At 37.6% G+C, this 21,510-nt stretch overlaps 1 protein-coding gene across 2 annotated transcripts in view; it reads left to right on the top strand.

Annotated features, from left to right (window-relative positions):
- DLGAP5 (DLG associated protein 5) overlaps positions 1-19,478 on the top strand; it is a 39,136-nt gene extending 19,658 nt beyond the window's left edge. For both annotated transcript variants that reach the window (XM_032344287.1, XM_032344288.1), the window contains exons 13-19: positions 4,065-4,157; positions 7,156-7,375; positions 11,261-11,453; positions 14,330-14,387; positions 14,957-15,203; positions 17,042-17,088; positions 19,103-19,478. In XM_032344287.1, coding sequence (XP_032200178.1) covers positions 4,065-4,157; positions 7,156-7,375; positions 11,261-11,453; positions 14,330-14,387; positions 14,957-15,203; positions 17,042-17,088; positions 19,103-19,243 — 999 coding nt within the window. In that variant the 3' untranslated portion in view covers positions 19,244-19,478. The remainder of the gene's footprint in view (positions 1-4,064; positions 4,158-7,155; positions 7,376-11,260; positions 11,454-14,329; positions 14,388-14,956; positions 15,204-17,041; positions 17,089-19,102) is intronic.
- The last annotated feature ends 2,032 nt before the right edge of the window (positions 19,479-21,510 follow it).

Genomic DNA, 21,510 nt, shown 5'->3' with positions numbered 1-21,510 from the left:
ATATTCAACTGTTGTATAGACTTTAATAACTATATTTGAGAAAAATGAACAAATTTAGTCTTTACTAGTTAAGATCAGCTAGCAATTACTGAGTTCTTACTGTGTGCCAGGCATCATGCCAGGAGTTGAAAAACAGGCTCATTTTCTCTCCCAGAGAAGTTTGTAACTTATTAGAGAGTCAGACACAACATATAACTGCACTCTAATGTACGTACATACTCTAATGTAATGTATGATAGTGGAACTCACTAGGAAGATCAGGAAAAGTGTGGGAGGACATGACACTTTCTATAGCTTTTTGACCTTAACTTAGAGATTAACATACAAAATACTATTTCAGGAACCAGTAGCCAGCAACATACAAAATACCATTTCAGGAACCACTAGCCATTTGAGGGAAGCCTCAAACCTGAGGGGAAAAAAATAAGTTAAAGCACCCCAGAAAGAAAGCTCTTTGGTTGGAGGAAATGAGGATAATAAAGAAGAAAATAACTTTTTTAAATGCAAATGTTAGTATTCTCAAAGAGACCAGACATTTCCTCTGCCAAATAAGAGCAGCTATTAAAAAAAGAACATTCCAAGAACAACAAAAATTACTCTTTGAAGTTAAAAACTATGAGAGCAGAAATATAAGATTCTATAGAAAGTTGGAAAATGAAGTTAATGTGTGAGGATGCGGAATCTTAGGAAAACTCATATGCTGTTGATGGGAAAGTAAAATGTTACCATCACTTTGGAAAATAGCTTGGCAGTTTCTTAAAAAGTTAAATGTAAATTTACTATATGTCTCAGCAATATCTAGATATTTACCCCATGAGAAATGAAAACAAATGTCCACCCTAAGATTTCTGCGTGAATATTCCCAGAAGATTATTCATCTTCACCAAAGTAGAGACAATCCAGTTGTCCCTCAACTGATGACTAGAGAGTGATGTATTTATACAGTGAAATGCTCCTCAGCAATGAAAAGCAACAAAGTACAGATACATGTTATAACATGGAAAAACCTCAAAAACATCATGCTAAGTGAAAGAAGCCACATACGAAAGAATATATATTGTATTATTCTATTTAATATCAACTGTCCAGAGAAGACAAATCCACAGAGAGTTACTTGCTTGGGGCTGGGTATGGAAATGGGGATTGACTAGCAAGCACACAGGAAAGAAGATCTTTTATGCTAAAAATATTCTACATTTGGATTGTGGCAATGGTTGCACAACTCTGCCAATTTACTGAAAATCACTGAATTGTGCATTTATATCTGCTAAGTTTTATAATATTAGATTAAACCTCAAAATAGTTCTCCCAGAGCTAACTTGAAGAGGCTCCCAAAAGCCAAAGCTGGGAAATGATCAGTAGTTGATAAACATAAACAATATGAAGACATAAAAAATCTTCAAATATATCAATTAATACAACACTGAAAAACACAAAATAATTGGCTGCTTTTTTTTTTTTTTAAGATTTTTCATTTATTTATTTGACAGACAGAGATCACAAGTAGGCAGAGAGAGAGGAAGAAGCAGGCTCCCTGCTGAGCAGAGAGCCAGATGCGATGTGGGGCTCAATCCCAGGACCCTGGGGTCATGACCTAGCCAAAGGCAGAGGCTTTAACCCTCTGAGCCACCCAGGCGCGCCTAATTGGCTGCTTTTAAAGGATGGTAGTGAACCAGCTCATTATTTATTTTATTTATTTTTTTTATTCATATGACAGAGAGAGATCACAAGTAGGCAGAGAGGCAGGCAGAGTGAGAGGAAGGGAAGCAGTCTCCCCGCTTAGCAGAGAGCCCGATGCGGGACTCGATCATGACCCGAGCCGAAGGCAGAGGCTTTAACCCACTGAGCCACCGAGGTGCCCCAAACCAGCTCATTATTATGAAAACTGGTAAATATATAAAAACTGGACATAAACCAACACATCATCCTGACTTCCTAAACACAATTCACATCTGGGCTATACAGCAATAGACATTATTATGTTTTCTTCCTTTTTTCTCTACTGAATCATTTTTGCTTTTCATTTGTTTAGTCTTTCTGTGTCTATCATCAGTTCACCTCTAAAGTCTGTATAAACCTCCTCAACACAATTTAAAAAGCAAAGAAATCAGGTATTATATTTAGTTCAGCTTCCCAGAGCCCAATCTCACAGAGCCCTATGTCCTCCTGCTCCAACCTCAACTACAGATTCTTAACTGCCCACCTCAACTCACCTCAGGCCCCCATTCCCATAGCCCCCATCTGGAGATCAGTCCCACCTTCTGCTTCTTCATTTACTCCCTCATTTTTGGTGATATGTTCTCACTTGGTTTCCTAAGAAAAGGAACATGAGGGTAAAATTTGAGACATTGGGTGTCTAAAAACTGCCTTTTCACCCTCACACGTGATTGGCTGGGTACAAAACTCTGGGTTGGAAGTTATTTTCCCTCAGAGTGTTGAGGGCATTTTCTCTCAGCTTTCAGTGTTTCAGTGTTGCTGTTGAGAAATCCAAGGCTATTTTGATTCCTGACCCTTTATATAAAATTTGTTTTTTCAAATTAAGTTGGATGGCTCTAGATGTCTGAGAACTCTTTCTGCCTAATGTCAGCTAACAGATTATCCTATGTTTTCTTCTAAAAGTATTGTAGTTTTAGTTCCACAGTTTGGTATCTGATTCATTTGAGTTCATTTTTGTGTATGATACAGGTAAGAATCTAAATTCATCTCTTTTTTGTGGATATTCAATTTCCCCAGCACCGTCGTTGAAAAAACTATCGTTTTCTCATTGAATTGTATTGACACATTCGTTGAACATCAGTTGATCATAAGTGTAATCCTGAGTCTTTTTGAAACTTACATTTTTTCAGGAGAGAAACTGAGAAGACATATGTGTATATATGCGTAGTAGGGGAATGTGGGCATGTTTGCCAAAACTGTTGACGGTTGTGACCTCTTTGGAGGAGATTGGAAATACCAGATGGATAAGGATCATACACTGACATCACTGAAGCCATCTTTGGCCCCCCATCTTGTTTATTTATTTATTTATTTATTTTTTAAAGATTTTATTTATTTATTTATTTGACAGACTGAGATCACAAGTAGGCAGAGAGGCAGGCAGAGAGAGCGGAAGCAGGCTTCTTGCAGAGCAGAGAACCCGATGTGGGGCTCAATCCCAGGATCCTGGGATCATGACCCAAGCTGAAGGCAGAGGCTTCAACCCACCGAGCCACCCAGGTGCCCCCCATCTTGTTTATGTCTGCACAGTGACCTCTCTCGGAGCTATGTGTTTTAGACTCAGTGGAGGTTAATGTAAGCCCTGACTGGAATGTGGGAAGGCTTGTTCTAATCTTCCCTAAAGTGGCACACAGAAAGCACCCCTTCAGATAACTAGAAGAGATGAGGATCATACCAGGAGGATAAGGGTCTCATACGTTCTCATTCTGCTAGTGGATATATTATTTGAATCTTTTTAAATGACATTGTGTCAAGAGAATGAGAAGGCAAACCATAGACTGAGAAAAAGTATTTGCAGAAGACATTGTGTTTAAAAATTTAAAAAAAGAAAAAGAAGACAAAATGTGTTCTGTGTTCACATTGTATAATTTAGGAAACAAAACATAAAAACATATAAATATCTCCTGCATTTTAATGGTCAAAAATAAATTAGGAGGGTTCTTCATATTTTATGTAGATATTAGAAGCTTGTAAAACAAAAAATGACAGCAATTTACCATAAGAATTCTTTTTTAGGGAGACGCCTGAGTGGCTCAGTCGGTTAAGTGACTCATGTCATGATCCTAGAGTCCTGGGATCAAGTCTCGCATCAGTCTCACATCGGGCTCCTTGCTCATTGGGGAGCCTGCTTCTTCCTCTGCCTGCCACTCCCCCTGCTTGTGTTCTCTCTCTCTATTGAATAAATAAAATCCTTAAAAAAAAAAAAAAAAAATTCCTGATTTGAATACTAAATTAAGAATGACTTAGTTTAAATTATATGCCACCAGTCCAAGTCACCATTCTTAATTTTTTTTGAAGCTTCAGTGGTTAGCTTTAATCTGATAAACTTGTACTTTATTTATTAACAGATAGAAGATGTAAACCAAAAATTCAACAATTTGACCAAACTTGAGGAATCTGGATGGCAGAACAATAATAATATAAGCAAAAAAGTTGTTCGGGTAAGTTTGTGTTTTTATATCCAAATTTCTCATACAGACTTTTCTACTTTAACAAATTTTTATTTTTAAGCTTTAAAAACATTTAGCTTCAGATTTTTTATCTTTTTCAAATAAAGTTCCATGTATTAATTACAACGTCCTGATTGCCTTTGAAGAAAGAATAAGGAAATGGTCAACACTAAATTTAGTGTCATTTCTGGAGGGAGGGAGGGGCCGTAATTGAATTGGGACTCCTAAAGGGCTTCTAAGTTACTAAACAGTGGGTATCTGCATGTTTGTTTTATACTGCAAACTGTGCATCTCCATTTTGTTGTAATTCTAATAGTAGCACTACATAATTCCTATAATGTGTGGTCTGCGCCAAGTACTGTTCCACGTATTTCACTTGTATAAACTCATTTAATCATCACAACAATCCTGTTGTGCTCCCCATGGGGTTCTGCTCCCCATTTTACAGTTGAGGAACCTGACAACCAGAAATTACTTGCCAAAAGTGGAGCTGGGTTTCAGGGCCAGACTTTCTCGTTCCAGAATCTGTGTTTCTTAGTCAGTAGACTATGCCACCTCTCTTTTATGTAGTCTTTTGAGTGATCTATTTCAAAATGAAAGAATTCTTAAATAGCAGAGAGGAACAAATGGCTCTTTAGAATATCTATCTTCTTCCCTATGCTTTATCTTGTAAATTTTCTTATTTTCTGTAACATTTGCTTTGTTAGCATGATACATTTCCATTCCTGTCTCTTTGTTTCTAATAATGTTTTGAACTCAAATGTTCTTGGGCAGATGATGCTTCTCAAACCACTTTGCATGTTGCCAGTTTTTCTTTATATTTTAGAAGACCTTTGGTTTGGAATCAGGTTTCTAAATTGGTTATTATTATGTAATCCAAATAAGATCTGTTTTAAATCCTACCGTAGGAGTTTAAGGTGGTAGAATATTAAAAGAACCTATTACAGTGTCATTTTACTAATGAAGTCTCATGACAAGTGACTAAATTAAATGAATGGATTTCAGATCTGTGAAATGGGGAAGAAAGCTGGAATATTTTGAAGCCACTGTGGGTATTTCTTATTGAGTACCTGGTCCTGGAAACATCAATGTCATCAGTGCTCCAGATAATGGCTGTGTCAGCATGACATTCAGTCAGAGCCTTGTAATTCTGTCCCTCATCACCAGGTGTCTCTGTCTCCTCTTACTTTATTCTACAGGCTGCTGTTAAGATTATGGGACAAATAAACTAAAACTATTACCTCTACTTTGATACCCTTCCCTCTGACCTCTTCTTCACTGATCTCTCATCCCATCATTTAGCCTTGTTTTCTCCTTTTCCATCAGTTTTTAGATATGTTTAAGAGTCTGAATTAGTTGGATTAGAATTTATCTTTATTTCCATTAAAGAAAAAAACATCTTGTGATGTTCCCAACTCCTTATCACAGACAGTCTTCTAGAAAAAGCTGTCTGTACTCTGTTGCTACTCTGTTGGTTCTCACTTCTCTCTCCAACTCACTGCAATTCAGCTTCACCTCTCTCTCTGCCTCTAGAACAGTTATCACCAAGAGTATTGATTCTCTAGTCACTGAATTATTAGATACTTAATTTTAAAATCCAACCCCCTTGCAGGATTAAATGTGGTTGATTCCCTCTTTCTTGAGATTATATTCTGATTCTCCTCCTGCCTCTGTGCCCATTCTTCAGTCATGTTTGCAGTTTGGTTTTCCTTTTATCCCTTACATGTTTGTGATATCCGTATTTCTACCTCAACTCTATTTTTTTTCTTCCACATTCTCTCTGTACAGTCTTACCCATTCTGTGATGAATCCCAAATCTGTATTTCAAACCACACTTAATGTTAAGCTCTAGCTCTATATATCCTGACTCCATGTACCTTAAGATTTTAAGTTATGTTCCAAACTAAAGTCATCTGGACACACATCACTGTTTCTCTGTCTCAGAGAATAGTATTGGCATTTCACTAGATGTCCAAGGTAGAAACCCGGCTATCTTCTTTAGTCCTTTCTCTGGTTCATCATCTCTACCACACACACATATCCAATAGATTGCCAAGTCCTCTCAGTTTGCCCCCTTAGATATCTCTTGAAGCCATTCATGTTTTTCCATTTTCCTCCTTAACCTAACTACTGTCAGCTTTTCTTATTATCAGTACAGTAGTCTTCCTAACTGGCTGGTAGCCCTCCAGTCCCTTCTCTGGGCCATGGACAGAATGGCCTTTCTGAATCACAAAGCTGATGATGTTACTCTACTGATTAAAAATCATCGATAAGGGATGCCTGGGTGGCTCAGTTGGTTGGACGACTGCCTTCGGCTCAGGTCATGATCCCGGAGTCCGGGGATCGAGTCCCGCATCAGGCTCCCAGCTCCATGGGGAGTCTGCTTCGCTCTCTGACCTTCTCCTCGCTCATGCTCTCTCTCACTGTTTCTCTCTCAAATAAATAAATAAAATCTTTAAAAAAAAAAAAAAAAAAATCATCGATAAGCTCTATTCCTATGTCCTCTGTATAAATGTAGCTCCTTAAAATGGTTACCTGCAAGGGATTTTATAATCGACCTGTTGCTTACCTCCTTCCACTTTACCTCCTCTGCATTTCCTTTCACTTCTGGCTTTGCAGCCATGCTGTTCTCTGTGCTCAGACCTTTCCTCATTCCATCTGGTAGCCTGGCTAACCGTGATTCCAGCACAGGCTACTTCTGTCAGCCTTTCTTGATGACTTAGGTTATAGCCTTGTTTTGTCTTACAGCTGTCTGATTTTGTCCAAATCTTGACATTTATTATTCTTAGTATCTATATCTAGCCCTTCCTTAAGCTGTGAACTCCTCGAGGGCAGTGGCTTGTCCTTTGCCTTTGGCCTCTGGCATTGTTAGCACATACAAGGAAACTGCTTAGCATATGATGACTGTGTTTAATATTTTATGTATGTTTTAATTGTTTTTCTTATAAGATGATAACGAGTAGCTTTAATACATAATTTCTCTTTGCAGAAGAAAGTTGTCTCAGGGGTAGCAAGTAAGCCCAAACAGGACGATGGCGGAAGAATTGCAGCTAGAAATCGCCTCGCTGCCATAAAAAATGCGATGAGAGAGAGGATGAAGCAGGAAGAACCTGTGGAGGCAGCGTCCTCTGTAATGCCAAAGGAAGTTGATAAAATAGTGTTTGATGCTGGATTTTTCAGAATCGAAAGTCCTGTTAAATCCTTCTCAGGTTCGTTTTTCTGCTAACTCATTGAGAGAAATACTTGGGAGCTTAGGTAAGAGGCCGAAAATAGTTTTCATATGAAGCCAACCGAGTCTCTTTGAGTCTGGAAAGCAGACTACATACTCACTTACATATATGCAAGGTGCGTTTGGATGTATAGGATTAGATGAAATATGCTGTGTCTTCTAAAATGGCTCTTATATTTTCTAAGCAATTTCACATCTGTTATTACCGCTTAACCCCATGGTCCTGTGTAGGTCACAGGATCCCAAGAGGTAAGGGACATGATGGAAGTATGAGAAGTCAGGTGATTTTCTTCAGGTTAATCAGCTGGTTTAGAATTTAAGCACAAGCATCTCAGGCATCAAACCCTCACCCTTCTTTAGCTGTGCTTTAAAATGAAACTTATGGAAAATGGAAGTTCGGTTTAGTTTTCATTTGTATTTAAAACTTCTCAGATTTTATGAAACAGTGAATGTACTAATTTCCTACTTTAAAAATATTCCAGTGAAACCAGCTTTTTTTTTTTTTTTAATTTTTTTTATAAGCATATAATGTATTATTAGCCCCAGGGGTACAGGTCTGTGAATCGCCAGGTTTACACACTTCACAGCACTCACCATAGCACATACCCTCCCCAATGTCCATAACCCCACCACCCTCTTCCTACCCTCCGCCCCCTGGCAACCCTCAGTTTGTTTTGTGACATTAAGAGTCTCTTATGGTTTGTCTCCCTCCCGATCCCATCTTGTTTCATTTATTTTCCTACCCATCAAACCCCCATGTTGTATCTCCACATCCTCATCAGGGAGATCATATGATAGCTGTCTTTCTCTGACTAACTTATTTTGCTAAGCATAATACCCTCTAGTTCCATCCACGTCATCGCAAATGGCAAGATTTCATTTCTTTTGATGGCTGCATAGTATTCCATTGTGTATATATACCACGTCTTCTTTATCCATTCATCTGTTGATGGACATCTAGGCTCTTTCCATAGTTTGGCTATTGTGGACATTGCTGCCATAAACATTCGGGTGCACATGCCCCTTCAAATCACTACGTTTGTATCTTTAGGGTAAATACCCAGTAGTGGCAATTGCTGGGTCATAAGGTAACTCTATTTTCAACTTTTTGATGAACCTCCATGCTGTTTTCCAGAGTGAAACCAGTTTTTAATACTTCAGGAAACCATTCTTATGATTTTCTAACTGACCTTATGATTTTTCTTCATGAATTTTTAGTAGTTATTTTTCATAGGCTGTCTTTATTAGGTTGAATTTATATATGTAGATGGAAATTATTTAAAAGCCACGTGATAAGAGGTCAGAGCTGAAGTGATCTCTTCCATAAGTTTCGGTGGACACTTCTATCAGTGCTTTAAGTGCTAGATGTTTGTTTTCAAGGAGAAAGGGGCCAAGCCCTCTTCAGATACCAATCAGCTGAAGGGATATTTTTTTCCCTATTATTTAACTGTGTCCATGGGGAAATTTTCTGAACGTAAATTTGAGCTGCTATCTAATATTTATATTAAAATGGAAATTTATCACCTCAAGTATATTATATATAACCTTCCTGTCAGTTTAGCTATCACACCTGGTGTAGTTTCATTTGGATTCTTTACTCTAAGCAGCTGCACCTCCAACAAACCCAGGAATTGCTTCCTGCTAGTAACACGGCTCCTTGCCACTAACTTCCCAAGGAACTCATCACTGTTCTTTCATGTACCCAACTTGGCATTTATGACTGGGGAGATTAAGGTTTATGGCCCAAAGATATCTTGTTAAAACTGAGTTCTCATTACAGAGCACATGGTTTGTATGAGGCTTGTTACAAAGCAAAGTCCCCCAAGGAAGGCCCCTCACCCCATTTGTCACTCCCTAGAGTCAGCCACTTTTAGTTCTCTTTTGTTTTCTTTTTCTTTCTTTCTCTCTCTCTCTCTCTTTTTTTTTTAAGATTTTATTTATTTGTCAGAGAGAGAGAGAGTATGAGAGCACAAGCTGCAGGGAGGGGCAGACAGAGGAAGAAGCAGGCATCCTGCTGATCAGGGAGCTGGATGTGGGGCTCAGTCCCAGGATGTTGGGATCATGACCTGAGCTGAAGGCAGACACTTAACTGACTGAGCCATCCCAACCACTTTTAGTTCTTAGGGTTTTGTTGGAGTCTTGAGTTGTTCGACTATGTGGATTTTTTCCCCCCTCGAATTGTGCAGTGTATTTTTTGTGTTCTTGTGTGTGTGTGTGTGAATTGTTCCTTGAATTTACTCTCCTTGGTCCTCTCTGATCTTTCTTTTTAGAAACATCTATTTTATCTTTTTTCTGGTAAATAGACTATTTTTATAATTTTTCCTATACTTGTTTTTTACTTCCTTATTTCCTCAGCTTTCATGTTGGCTCTCATGGTTGTTTTTGGTTTTTGGTTTTGCTCTCATAGTTTAAATTCCCAAGACCTCTTTCTCATTCTTGGAATGTCCCGTTTTATAACATTCTGTACTTCTTTGTTAAGTGCACTGTCTTACCTTTCTGAGGATGTTAACGATAGCTTTTATGTTTTCTTTCCCCTGTACAGTCAGTATTTGTTCCAAGAAACTTTCATTTGTTTGGTTTTTGTTTCCATCTCTTGTACTGGAGGATTTCCTTGGGAGTCTGGTGATCATTCATTGGCTGCTTATGGTTAAGAATAGGTCGCTGTCCAGTAGCACGTGGGTAATCGGGGCTTTACTGTGGGGTGATTTACCTGGGCCATTGTGCTAGGAATCTGTACATCACTATATTTAATTCTTTTTTCATGGGCTAGTTGGCTCCCCAGAAAAGATTATTCCTGTCTGTTGCCTAGAGGGTATTATTCCGGCCGGCCATCTTTCAGGAGCCAAGTGGGAAGGAAAAAAACTAAGCGTCTGAACTGTTTGTTTGTGATCCCCTTTTTTCCATATAGTACCAATCTCCTAACCTTACCTGGTATCCCCTAAGCCAGAGACTTTTTCTTTCACTTTTTCAGGAAGTAAACCTTTCTAGTCTTCTGGTTTGGGTGGTGAGGGTGTGGGGGCATGATGACACAGTTGCCTACCTGTGCAGAATGAGGAAAGGGCTCCATTTGTTCTTTCTTTAAACTGACTTTGAACCAATCTTCTGTTTTTAGCTCCCTTCTCATCTCTGTTTCCAGACGTACTTGAGACCACCAATTCTTTTGAGGGATGCCATGGTATAAATTGGGTCATTTCTCCTCTTTCCTGACTGTGACTGGTGGCTTAGAATTTATTTTCTTGGGTCTACTAAATAATATCCCACTCACTCATCTAACATTACAACTTCCAAAATTTTCTGGTTATTGTTTCTTTTTTTAGTTCCCTTTGTCCTTGAAATTGTGTTTCAAATTTAAAAAACTGAGTAAGATCTCCCTTGTAGTTCAGTTGGTTAAGTGTCTGTCTTCAGCTCAGGTCATAATCTCAGGGTCCTGGGATTGAGCCCCATGTGGGTTTGTCTGGTCAGGTGGGGAGTCTGCTTCTCCCTCTGCCCCGCCCACCCCTACTAGTGAGCACACTCTCCCTCTCTTTCTCTCTCTCTCTCTCTCAAGTAAATAAATAAAATCTTTTTAAAAAATAAAAAGCTCCTGAGAAATAAAAGGGGAGGCATTCTTTGTCCTTGTAACATTCTGCCTTTTAAGATGATCTCTGTTACTGCTTATAGTAGTGGGATGTCAAGAGGAAACAGAATCTAATGTGTGTGTTGAATACTATCTTTAACTGAAAGTCCCAGGCATTCGTCTTTAAAAAACATTATGGAAGAGGCTAGTTGGTAGGGTAACAGGAAGAACTTGCACTGTCTTGTTTGGTATAATGAAAAATGACTGAAAGAACTTTTTGATATTGAGATGATTTCTCTCATCTTCTAGGACTTTCTATCTCTTCTGAACATCTTTCTCAAAGACATAGGACACCTAAGTCTGTCAGTAAAAGTGCGACTGAGTCCAGGGCTGAGATGGATCATCGAAGACAAACGATGTCACCACAGAATCCTGATCCTCAAGGTACCAAAAGTGAGCATGTCGATAAGGAGACTTTGCTTTCAACTATTCCTAAAAACAGGTATTTCTTTCATGTGTTATCATTAAGAGTATAACAGATGCTGGGGTGCCTGGGTGGCTCAGTTGGCTAAGTGCCCAGCTCTTGGTTTAGGTCTGGGTCATGATCCCTGGGGTGGTGGGATTGAGCGCTGTGCTCAGTAGGGAGACTGCTTGAGGATTCTCTCTACCCATGCCCCCCCCCACACACACACACACAGGCATATGTGCGCGTGCGCGTACTCTCTCTCTAAAAATAAGTAAATAAGTCTTTTAAAAAGAAGTATAACAGATGCTGACATTAAAAATCAATTCAGATTGTTAGCCTGGTAAAATATGCAAGATCTATGTTTTTAATTAGATTTCACAATGACTCTGTAACGTGTAAGAAATGCTTCTATTGTCTAAGTGAGGGAACTAAGGTTTACAATTTTAGATCGATTATTGGTTATATTTAAGCATGCAAAGTAAATTCTGCAGAACTAAGAAGAAAAGAAGCAATACAGTGTTGTTTGGTGCTAAACACAGTACAGCTCTGGTGCTTGGCAGCTCTGAGCTCAAAACCAGTTCTATGGCATATGAGCTGTGAAACTTTGGGAGTTTGATTAACTCCCTTAGCTTCAGGTTCATCATTTATGAAACACCAGTGCCAGGACTTCCCTGCAGGGTCCTTGAGAGATAGGCTATGTTGTACCAGCCTCTACCGAAAGTGCCTTGAGTTTGCTATCTTGCATAAAAAAGGGAGAGCTCATGTGTACCAAATAATTATACGCTAGACATGGTTCTAGGTTATTGACATGTATTATCTCATTTCATCTGTAGAGCAGCCCTGTTGCGGGGGGAGGGGAACCAACCCTGTGAGATACTAGATCCCCATTTTTCAAGTGAGAAGACGTGAAAAGTTAGTAACTTACCCAAATACAGCTTATAATTAGTCAAACTGGAGGCTGCCTCTATTCTTTTTGCTGCAGAGTATGGCCTCTGCACAAACACATCACAATGATCTATATAGTCCTTGTTCAAGGACCATAAATGTACCAGAAATCTGTGAGGAAAAAGATAACTTAAGGTAAGGAGAAAATAAAATTGTGGTCTGGAACCAAGAGAGAACTATTGGTTTTATTATTATTATTGTTATTATTATTATTAAAGATGACTTATTACTTTTTTTAAGATTTTATTTATTTATTTGACAGATAGAGATTACAAGTAGGCAGTTGCCTACTATTAGAGCCACCCAGGTGCCCCTGTTGGTTTTATTATTAATCTGGAGATGGGATAGCATTGAATACTCAGTCATTAAAGCAAAGAAGGTTGTCGGGGTGCCTGGGTGGCTCAGTGGGTTAAGGCCTCTGCCTTCGGCTCAGGTCGTGATCCTGGGGTTCTGGAATCGAGCCCCGCATTGGGCTCTCTGCTTGGCGGGGAGCCTGCTTCCTCCTTTCTCTCTCCGCCTGCTTCTCTGCCTGCTTGTGATCTCTGTCAGGTAAATAAATAAAATCTTTAAAAAAGAAAATAAAAGAACACCTTATGAATTGAAATAGAGGAAACAAATGAAAGTTTCTGCTCTTAAATATTTTATGGAACAAATTTTAAAATTTCAAATTTTTTAGTATGAACAAAGTTATATTTAGATTTTGTTGGGACTAAATATTTTAGGTGTTCTAGAAATCTGTGGATTATAAAATACCAATTTATTGTCATTTCTTAAATGCAAGTTGCTTTACTTTATATATATATCCTCTAGTTTATTATCTTGTGCTAAGAAGACCCATAATTGTATTTAAAAGATTTTACAGGGGCATCAGGTGGCTCAGTCAGTTAAGCGTCTACCTTTAGCTCAGGTTATGATCCCAGGTCCTGGGATCGAGCCCCACATCAGGCTCCCTACTCAGCAGGAAGCCTGCTTCTCCCTCTCCCACTCCCCCTGCTTGTATTCCCTCTTTTGCTGTCAAATAAATAAATAAAATCTTTTTTTAAAAAAAAAGGTATTACAAGTATTCTTTAAATTTTTCTTACTTGATTCCCAAAAGTAATCCTGAAAGATCATCTTACATACAAACAACTTTGTGCAGTGAAGGCAAAGTGGAGTTGAAAACTAGAAAAATAACATATTAAAAAAAAAATGACTTGCAAGAGGTTGAGACAGGTTTTTTTTTTTATTATTTTTATTAATATGTAATGTATTATTTGTCCCAGGGGTACAGGTCTGTGAATGGTCAGGCTTACACATTTCACAACACTCACCATAGCACATACCCTCCCCAATGACCATAATGGAACCACCATCTCCATACCTCCTTCCCCACAGCAACCCTCAATTTATTTTGTGAGATTAAGGCTTTCATGGTTTGTCTCCCTCCCGATCCCGTCTTGTTTCTTTTTTCCTTCCCTACCCCAAACCCCCACTCTGCCTCTCAAATTCCTCATATCAGGGAGATTGTATGATAATTGTCTTTCTCTGATTTACTTATTTGGCTCAGCATAATACCCCAAGTATTTTTAATGAAATACAAGTTACAAACTTCGAGATTAGAATTAGAATTAAGCTATAACTAACAAGTAAATGTAGTACACAATAACTGACTTGTTGCTTTGATCCCCAGGAGTTGGCTTTATTCTAACCTTTCCCTAGTATGTATGTATCTCTGGATTTGGTGAGATTCGCAAGACTGCCGGTGGACTCAGCAGCATGGTAACAGGCTGTGAGCTTTCTGGGGAGGAGTGCACCCAGTCTGTGTGGCCATCCCACTATAGCTGTAGTCCCAAACTAACTTCTCTGGACCAGGTCTGATCTTGGACCAGGCTCCATCTTTGACCCATGAAGGATAATATCAAAACACAAGTAAAAAAGATAGCAGTATGTTTAATTATCTGATTATCTGCTTTTTTTTTCTTTTTTAGGAATAGCATAGAAGAAGCTCAGCATTCTGGATTACAAGATTTAATTGAAGTAAATTATGTAAGTCCCACTCCAGTATATAGATCACAATTTATGTCATTATATATAGTAACTCCATAAGCAACCCCCAGAATTTTCAACAGAAATCTAAACCAGTCATTCAAATGATACTTCTTGTTTTAAAGGCCTTTGTCTTGTTTGAAAGCATAGTCCCATTTTGTGTTAACTCACATCAAGATTTTTTTTTTTTAAATAAGGTTTTATTATAACAGCCATACTTACGTATTGTATCTGGCTGCTTTTGCAATACAATGGTAGAGCTGAGTAGTTGTGGCAGAGATTCTGTGGTTCACAAAGCCTAAAATAGTTTGCATCTTGCCTTTCCCGAAAAAATGTTTGCCAGTCACAAAACTGGAAAATTGTAGATACTTGCTGAGAAGCTTCCTTCAATTATACCATTGCCATAATATTCTTTGAATTAATTGTTCAAGAAGCAAGATAGTAGGAGTTACAGTGTTCTTTAGCCTGTGTTCAGAATGTTGTTCTACTGTTTTTATTTTTAATAGCAGCAAGACTTTTATTTTTTCTAATTTTTGGTAATTAAATGTAAAAATCTTTTTTACTTCCAGGATGCAAACAAGATAAACTTTGAGACGGATTGTTTACCCAGTGAAAGAATGAATTTGCCTCTACTTGCTAGTGAAGTGGCAGATGATATTAATACTAATGAAAAGGAAGAAATTCCAGATGGTGTAGAAGGGATGGAGCTACATTCTTCAGTCACAGCACAGGATGTTTTGATGAGCAGCCCTGAAAAAAATATACCATCACAAAATGACATCTTACAGGAAGAGAAGACTAAAATTTCTCAGTCAGGTGAGCTCTTTTAAATATATTTAGATGAGGCTTTGTTAAATAAATGAACTTGGACTAATACAGAGATTATTGTGACTACTTCTAGGAACCAGTTTCTAATATTAAAGGTTGAAAAACTGGGCATTGACAAGAAACACTTTATAAGAATCGGCACATGTCGTAGTGTCCCACTGTACACATCAGACCTTTGGAAGTATACTTATTAAAAACGACAGCTAATAATCCATGTTGGAAATAAGGAGCGTTTTACATTAGACCAATCTGGATTCTTCATTGTGAAGACTCAGAAATTCCCCAAAGTTTATTTTTTTAGTTTACCTCCTTGTCAACACACATCCTCAAAACTTTCTTTAAAATGCCCTATTTTTCTTTCATAATGCCTTTTCCTATCTACTTTGTTGTGATTGTTCTGCAATAGGAAATGTCTCTTAGACTTTCGTTATAGTATAATGTGTGATAGTTTCGCCTACTGTTTTCATCTGCTCCTCAGTGGTGCTCTTCTGGCTGGGGCCTAAGGCAAAATAAACGTAACTTCGGCCAGACATTTAATGTACTCCAGCTATATTCTTGGGTGCCTTTTCTTTTTTTCTTTCAACCTTAGTATATTACCTGTTCATTATAAAAGGATGTAAATCAGGAATAACCATGTGAAAGAGATGCATAGGGCAAAGCATGGGGAAAAGGGACAGAGCTTCCATGCGTTCCAAATGCATCATTCTCCCCAGATTTCTATATATTCACTAACCTGGATGCTCAGTGATACCTTTAATATTATAAGCATGGGATTTGTTTATAGAAGACTTTTTTTTTTTTTTTTAAGATTTTATGTATTTATTTGACAGAGATCACAGGTAGGCAGAGAGGCAGGCAGAGAGAGAGGAAGGGAAGCAGGCTCCCTGCTGAGCAGAGAGCCCGACGTGGGGCTCGATCCCAGGAACCTGGGATCATGACCTGAGCTGAAGGCAGAGGATTTAACCCACTGAGCCACCCAGGCGCCCCTAGAAGACTCTTTTTATACTGAATTTAAGAATGAGAATTTTAGGGATGCCTGGGTGGCTCAGTTGGTTAAGCAGCTGCCTTCGGCTCAGGTCATGATCCCAGCGTCCTGGGATCGAGTCCCACATCCGGCTCCTTGCTCCTCAGGGAGCCTGCTTCTCCCTCTGACTCTGCCTTCCACTCTGTCTGCCTGTGCTTGCTCTGGCTCGCTCTCTCTCTGACAAATAATTAAAATCTTAAAAAAAAAAAAAAGAATGAGAATTTTAATAAAAAATTTAAATACATTTTTTTAAGAGATTTTATTTATTTATTTGACTGATAGAGATCACAAGTAGGCAGAGAGAGAGGAGGAAGCAGGCTCCCCGCCGAGCAGACCACCTGATGTGGTGCTCCATCCCAGGGTCCTGGGACCATGACCTGAGCCGAAGGCAGAGGCTTTAACCCACTGAGCCACCCAGGCGCCCCTTAAGTACATTTTTTTTAAATGCTATAGCATGGCCACATGGATGGCTCAGTTGGTTAAGTGTCTGCCTTTGGCTCATGTCATGATCCCGGGGTCCTGAGATCAAGGTCCATGTCAGGCTCTCTGCTCAGCGAGAGCCTGTTTCTCCTACCCCCACCCCTGCTTGCGCACGCTCTCTCTCTTTCTTGCAAAAATAAATAAATTTTTAAACTCTTTTAAAAAATTATAAAAGAATGCTGTAGCATAAAATGACCTAGATTTTTATCTTAGCACTTAATATATGGAGCTTTTCTTCATTTTTGTCTATTTCTTAACAACACCTGACTGCGAGGATATTTAAAAAGTTAAAAGTTGGGGTTTTTGTTGTTGTTTTTTTCAGTATTTGATATTAAAAGTCTTACTACTGAATGCCATCTTCTTGATTCGGTAAGTTTTCCAACTGAATTTGAAAAATTGCTTTATAGTCTAGATTTGTTTTATAAAATGGTATTACTCACTTTTCAGTTTGTGTACAAAGTTGGTTTCAGATTTATATGTTACTGTTTTATTTACTATGAAATTCATTTGTTACTCATTTTTCTCAAAATGGGAAAAAATGTGTTTATAAACTTTAAAAAATGTAGCATGTTTTAATACTACATTCTGAAGATGTATTTCCCTATATAATTTATGTATCAAATTTGTTATGACATATTGCTTGAATACTTAGATATCTAATTGTAGCTTGAATTATGCTAGGTATCTCAAAGTGATGTAAGAAAAAACAAGACAAGATTTCTTTCTTTAGAAACATGCATTTGGGAAGATAATGATAATATGGGAAGATAATGTCTGTCCTACCATTAGTCATCAGGGGTTATTTCCATTTTAATTCTTTTAGAGAGAGATATATATAGATATATAGATAGAGAGAGAGAGTAGATCTTCTACTCTCTCTTCTACTATTTTATTTAGAGGCTCCCCAGCCTTTATTTTTGGTGACCTCTTGCTTCTACATCTAGTTCAAACCTTAGCCCTTCTGTGAGGCCTTCCTGGAAAAGCTCTCCTCTCTCCCATATTAATTTGTATATATAAATGTAGGTGCACAATGCACACAATCTCTTAGGAATATAATATGAATGTTATATTCCTAAAACCCATTATAATTTTAGGAATCTGTTTCGCTTATTATCTGTAAATTCCTCTGTAGGCAGAGCTGGCACTGTGGCATGAATAAAATAGTGCACTCTTGCCTGCTGTTTATAACAGTGGTTTTCAGCCCTACCCCCAGATATTTTTATTTCAATCTGGAGTAGGACCTTTATCAGATGATTCTAATGTGTAGCCAGGTTGACCACCCTGGTTTATAGCCTTACTTTGAAATTTTCCAGGGCCAGTTGCTAAAATGGGTCAGGAAATGGCCTTGGTTTGCTAAACTTTGATCTCAGAATATAAAAAGTTCATTGAGGCAAATGTAGGATAAAAGCAATAGTTTTTGTTAACCTTGTAAAGCCTGGAAAATACTTGGCTTCCTTAAGCCACTAATTCCTTAAGGATCTCCGTATATGTTGGCTTTCATTATTTCCAAAGATATGCCTTCTTTTCATGCAGGCTTCTGGGCTGCCCTGTGTCTCAGGAGTAGAATGAAGTGTGTCAGTATGGACCTGTAGTGACCTGTAGTCTGCTTTCTTGATCTTAGAGTCAGGGATTTCATCTTCAGGCCAGTTGATATAAACCTGATTTAATCCTGTTCTCAGATCTGAACTCTGAATGCTTGGTTCTGATAATATAGGATATTACAAATAAATTTGGAATGTACTGTATCACATTTTGTGTTATACTAATACTATGATTAAAAGCGTTTCAATTATCTTATACGTTAGCTAGTTGACAAGTCTTGGTACTTTATAATTTAGTCTCCCTATGAATTCTTTTTTACTTTTCATATATATTAGACCTTGGACTTCTCAATCTTATTTTCCATAGGTCTGCTTTTCTAGTTGAGACCCAAATTATTACTTGCTTCTGTAGCATCATTTGAACCTGAAATAGGACTCGAGGGGGAACAAAGAAAAGGATCCTAGTAGGATCACATTAGTAAAAGGCCTATGAGGTGCAGTTATATGGTTTGGGATTTGTGGAATCTGTGTAAATGGCTTGAGATATGGTCTTAAATTTTATTTATCCTACATATACTGCTGAAGTCCATTTACATATTACTAGTCATCTTTGAGGCATATGTACCTAGCATACATTTTCAATTTAAAAAAAAAATATATATATATATATATATATTTGAAATTAGTTCCACTTGTAAGTAGCAAAATCATTGTGCTATTAATGGTTTTATTACTATATACCAAAATATTATTCATGTTATTAATTAACCTGCTATTTGCAATGTTGAAGGCTTAATTGGTAAAAACTCTGATTTAGTGACTTCTCTGAATTTATTCTCTAGCCCGGCCTAAACTTCAGTAGTACATTCACTCAGGTGGAGAGGAGACATCAAGATCATGCCAGACACATTTCCTTTGGGGGTAATTTGATTACGTTTTCACCTATAAGACCCCTCCGTGATGAACAACCAGAAGAATCTTGAATTTAAAAATAAATCCAAGTATTTTTCTTCATATTATCAATGTGATGTATTATTAGCATATTGAAAATTGAAGAGTATGTATTTGTGTTCACTTCTAGTCAATTTATAGTGTCATAAAATGTTTTAATATTCAGTGTTCATCAGAGTGTGTTTTAGCTATGATAGTGTTTCTTGAGGGAAGTGGGGATATTTTGTACATTAACTATGCAGAATAAAAAATGTACTTTACCTCGCCTCTCTTGTTTAAAATGTATAAGCTTAATTAAAACTAAGTGTATTTACTCAGCACTTATGAACATTCTTCAGTTTAATCAAAATATAGTATTAAACTTTGACAGAAATATTTGCATCTTATGCTTTATTCTTAGCTTGGACTCTTAAATTTGTTGATGTTGAGCAGCTTTGCATATTACATTTTTCAGAGTATAGTGAGTTCCTTTAAATGAGCTTTCTGGAATCTGAAGTTGTTTACATTCTGCAGTTTCAAACGGTTCAACTATTAGAGGGACCCATTAAATCTTTGCCTTTTTCTTTTCATTTTCCCCTTAATATACCTGGTAGTTTTAGGAGGAAATGCCTTCTTCCCTTGAAAAGAATTATATCAATCACTTAATGTGTTTGAACTATTTTCTCTTTTATAAACTCTTAATTTTAGGATTGTAGAAGACAGGGCCATAACAGCACCAGGAAGACTCATAGTAGCTAAGCTTGTAACCAGACCTGGGTCCAGTTATTTCTACCTCTAAATGAGTTAGGGCTGGTGGCATTCACCAAACAAGCAGCAGCTTATAAATGTGTATGATTAGGGGTTTTCAAAAAGAAAAGAAAACACATCCACTTTTGTTGTCAGGGAAAGGTATGTTAAACTTATATCGAGCCTATATGAGCAGTCAGGCCATGTGAGGGGCTGGCTTAGAAGAATGTTCTCAGAATGCCTAGTCTTACCAAAAGATAAAGGCAGCTTTAACATCCCATTAATGAATAATTCAAGGAAGACATGCAGAACAAAGAAACATATAAAAGTTGGGCTTTTCTAAGGGCCCAAGCATATGAGCATGCAAAAGAAGTTGGTGCAAGGTAACCCAAAGACTCAGAGTCTATATAAGGCAATATGCAACAAAATAATAAAATAACATTTGCCCACAAGGACAAAGCAGATGAGAACAAAAACAATGTCAGTAAATGTTATTTTTTTGGTGGGTTTGGTAAGATGTACTATGGACTTGTTCAGAGAACTTTTGGCTATTTAGTAATGGTAAAATGAAGTCAAACTGGCTTAATAACAGAGAAATTTATTATTTTTATAAGTTCCCAGGGTGATTCCTGGTGCTTTACAATCACCAGCTCAACAAAGGTTTCAAGGTCCAAAATTATGTTCACAGTTCCTTCTGTCATCCTTGGTGTCAGCTTCTCTGTGGCTGGGTCCTTTTGGGGTCACATATATTGTTAGTGTATTAAAAATTTTAGAGTATGTATTTGTGTTCACTTCTACTCAATCATTTTATATAGTGTCATAAAATGTTTTAATATTCAGTGTTAAAGTGTTTTAGGCATGATAGTGTTTCTTGAGGAAATTGGGGTATTTTGACAATCCATTTGGGATTGTCTTTAATCTGGATTCCTTATTTTATCTAGGATTATATTTGAATAAAACCATGACTGTTAGGAAACAGGGAATGGATGGATAAGCAGCTATTAATGTACCCTACAACTAGATAGTGTGTTCTTAGGCTATTGGACTCTAGAATTATGAGATATTAGAAAAATCTTTGAAGATACTAGGAAAAAATGCTTTGGTAGAACAAATGCCTTTCCAAAAATGGGGGGAAAAAAGAATTTCCATTTGTTGAGGACCTCCTATATGGCAACCCCTTTGTGAACATTTATGAACATTTGTGAACATTTATTCAACGATCACAGTAACCCTACAAAAGGTGTATTATACCACTATTTTATAGACAAAGGAACCAAGTCTCAGGATTTAAGTAATTTTATGTGGAACAAGTTCCCTCTTTCTTCTATAGCTTATGTTTTTCCACTTAATCATAGATAGAATCAAGATGAGAATAATAGAGTAAGGAATTAACAAACTGTGATATGCTGCTCGCATCCCTCTTTAGGACTGAAATACTTTTTCCTTTAATTGTTAGAAGTGCTATTAGACGGCTTTCTGAAGACAGCCACTTCTCAGATCATACTGTTTCTCAGGTGGCCTGTATTTGTTGACTGATTGAACTGAAGAGATAAAGGACTGTTCCCCCTCTTGA

Source organism: Mustela erminea, chromosome 5 (assembly GCF_009829155.1).
Source record: "Mustela erminea isolate mMusErm1 chromosome 5, mMusErm1.Pri, whole genome shotgun sequence".
In the NCBI taxonomy this organism is placed as follows: Eukaryota; Metazoa; Chordata; class Mammalia; order Carnivora; family Mustelidae; genus Mustela; species Mustela erminea.
Note: the sequence above shows the minus strand (reverse complement) of the source record. Positions and strands in the feature narration are given on the sequence as shown.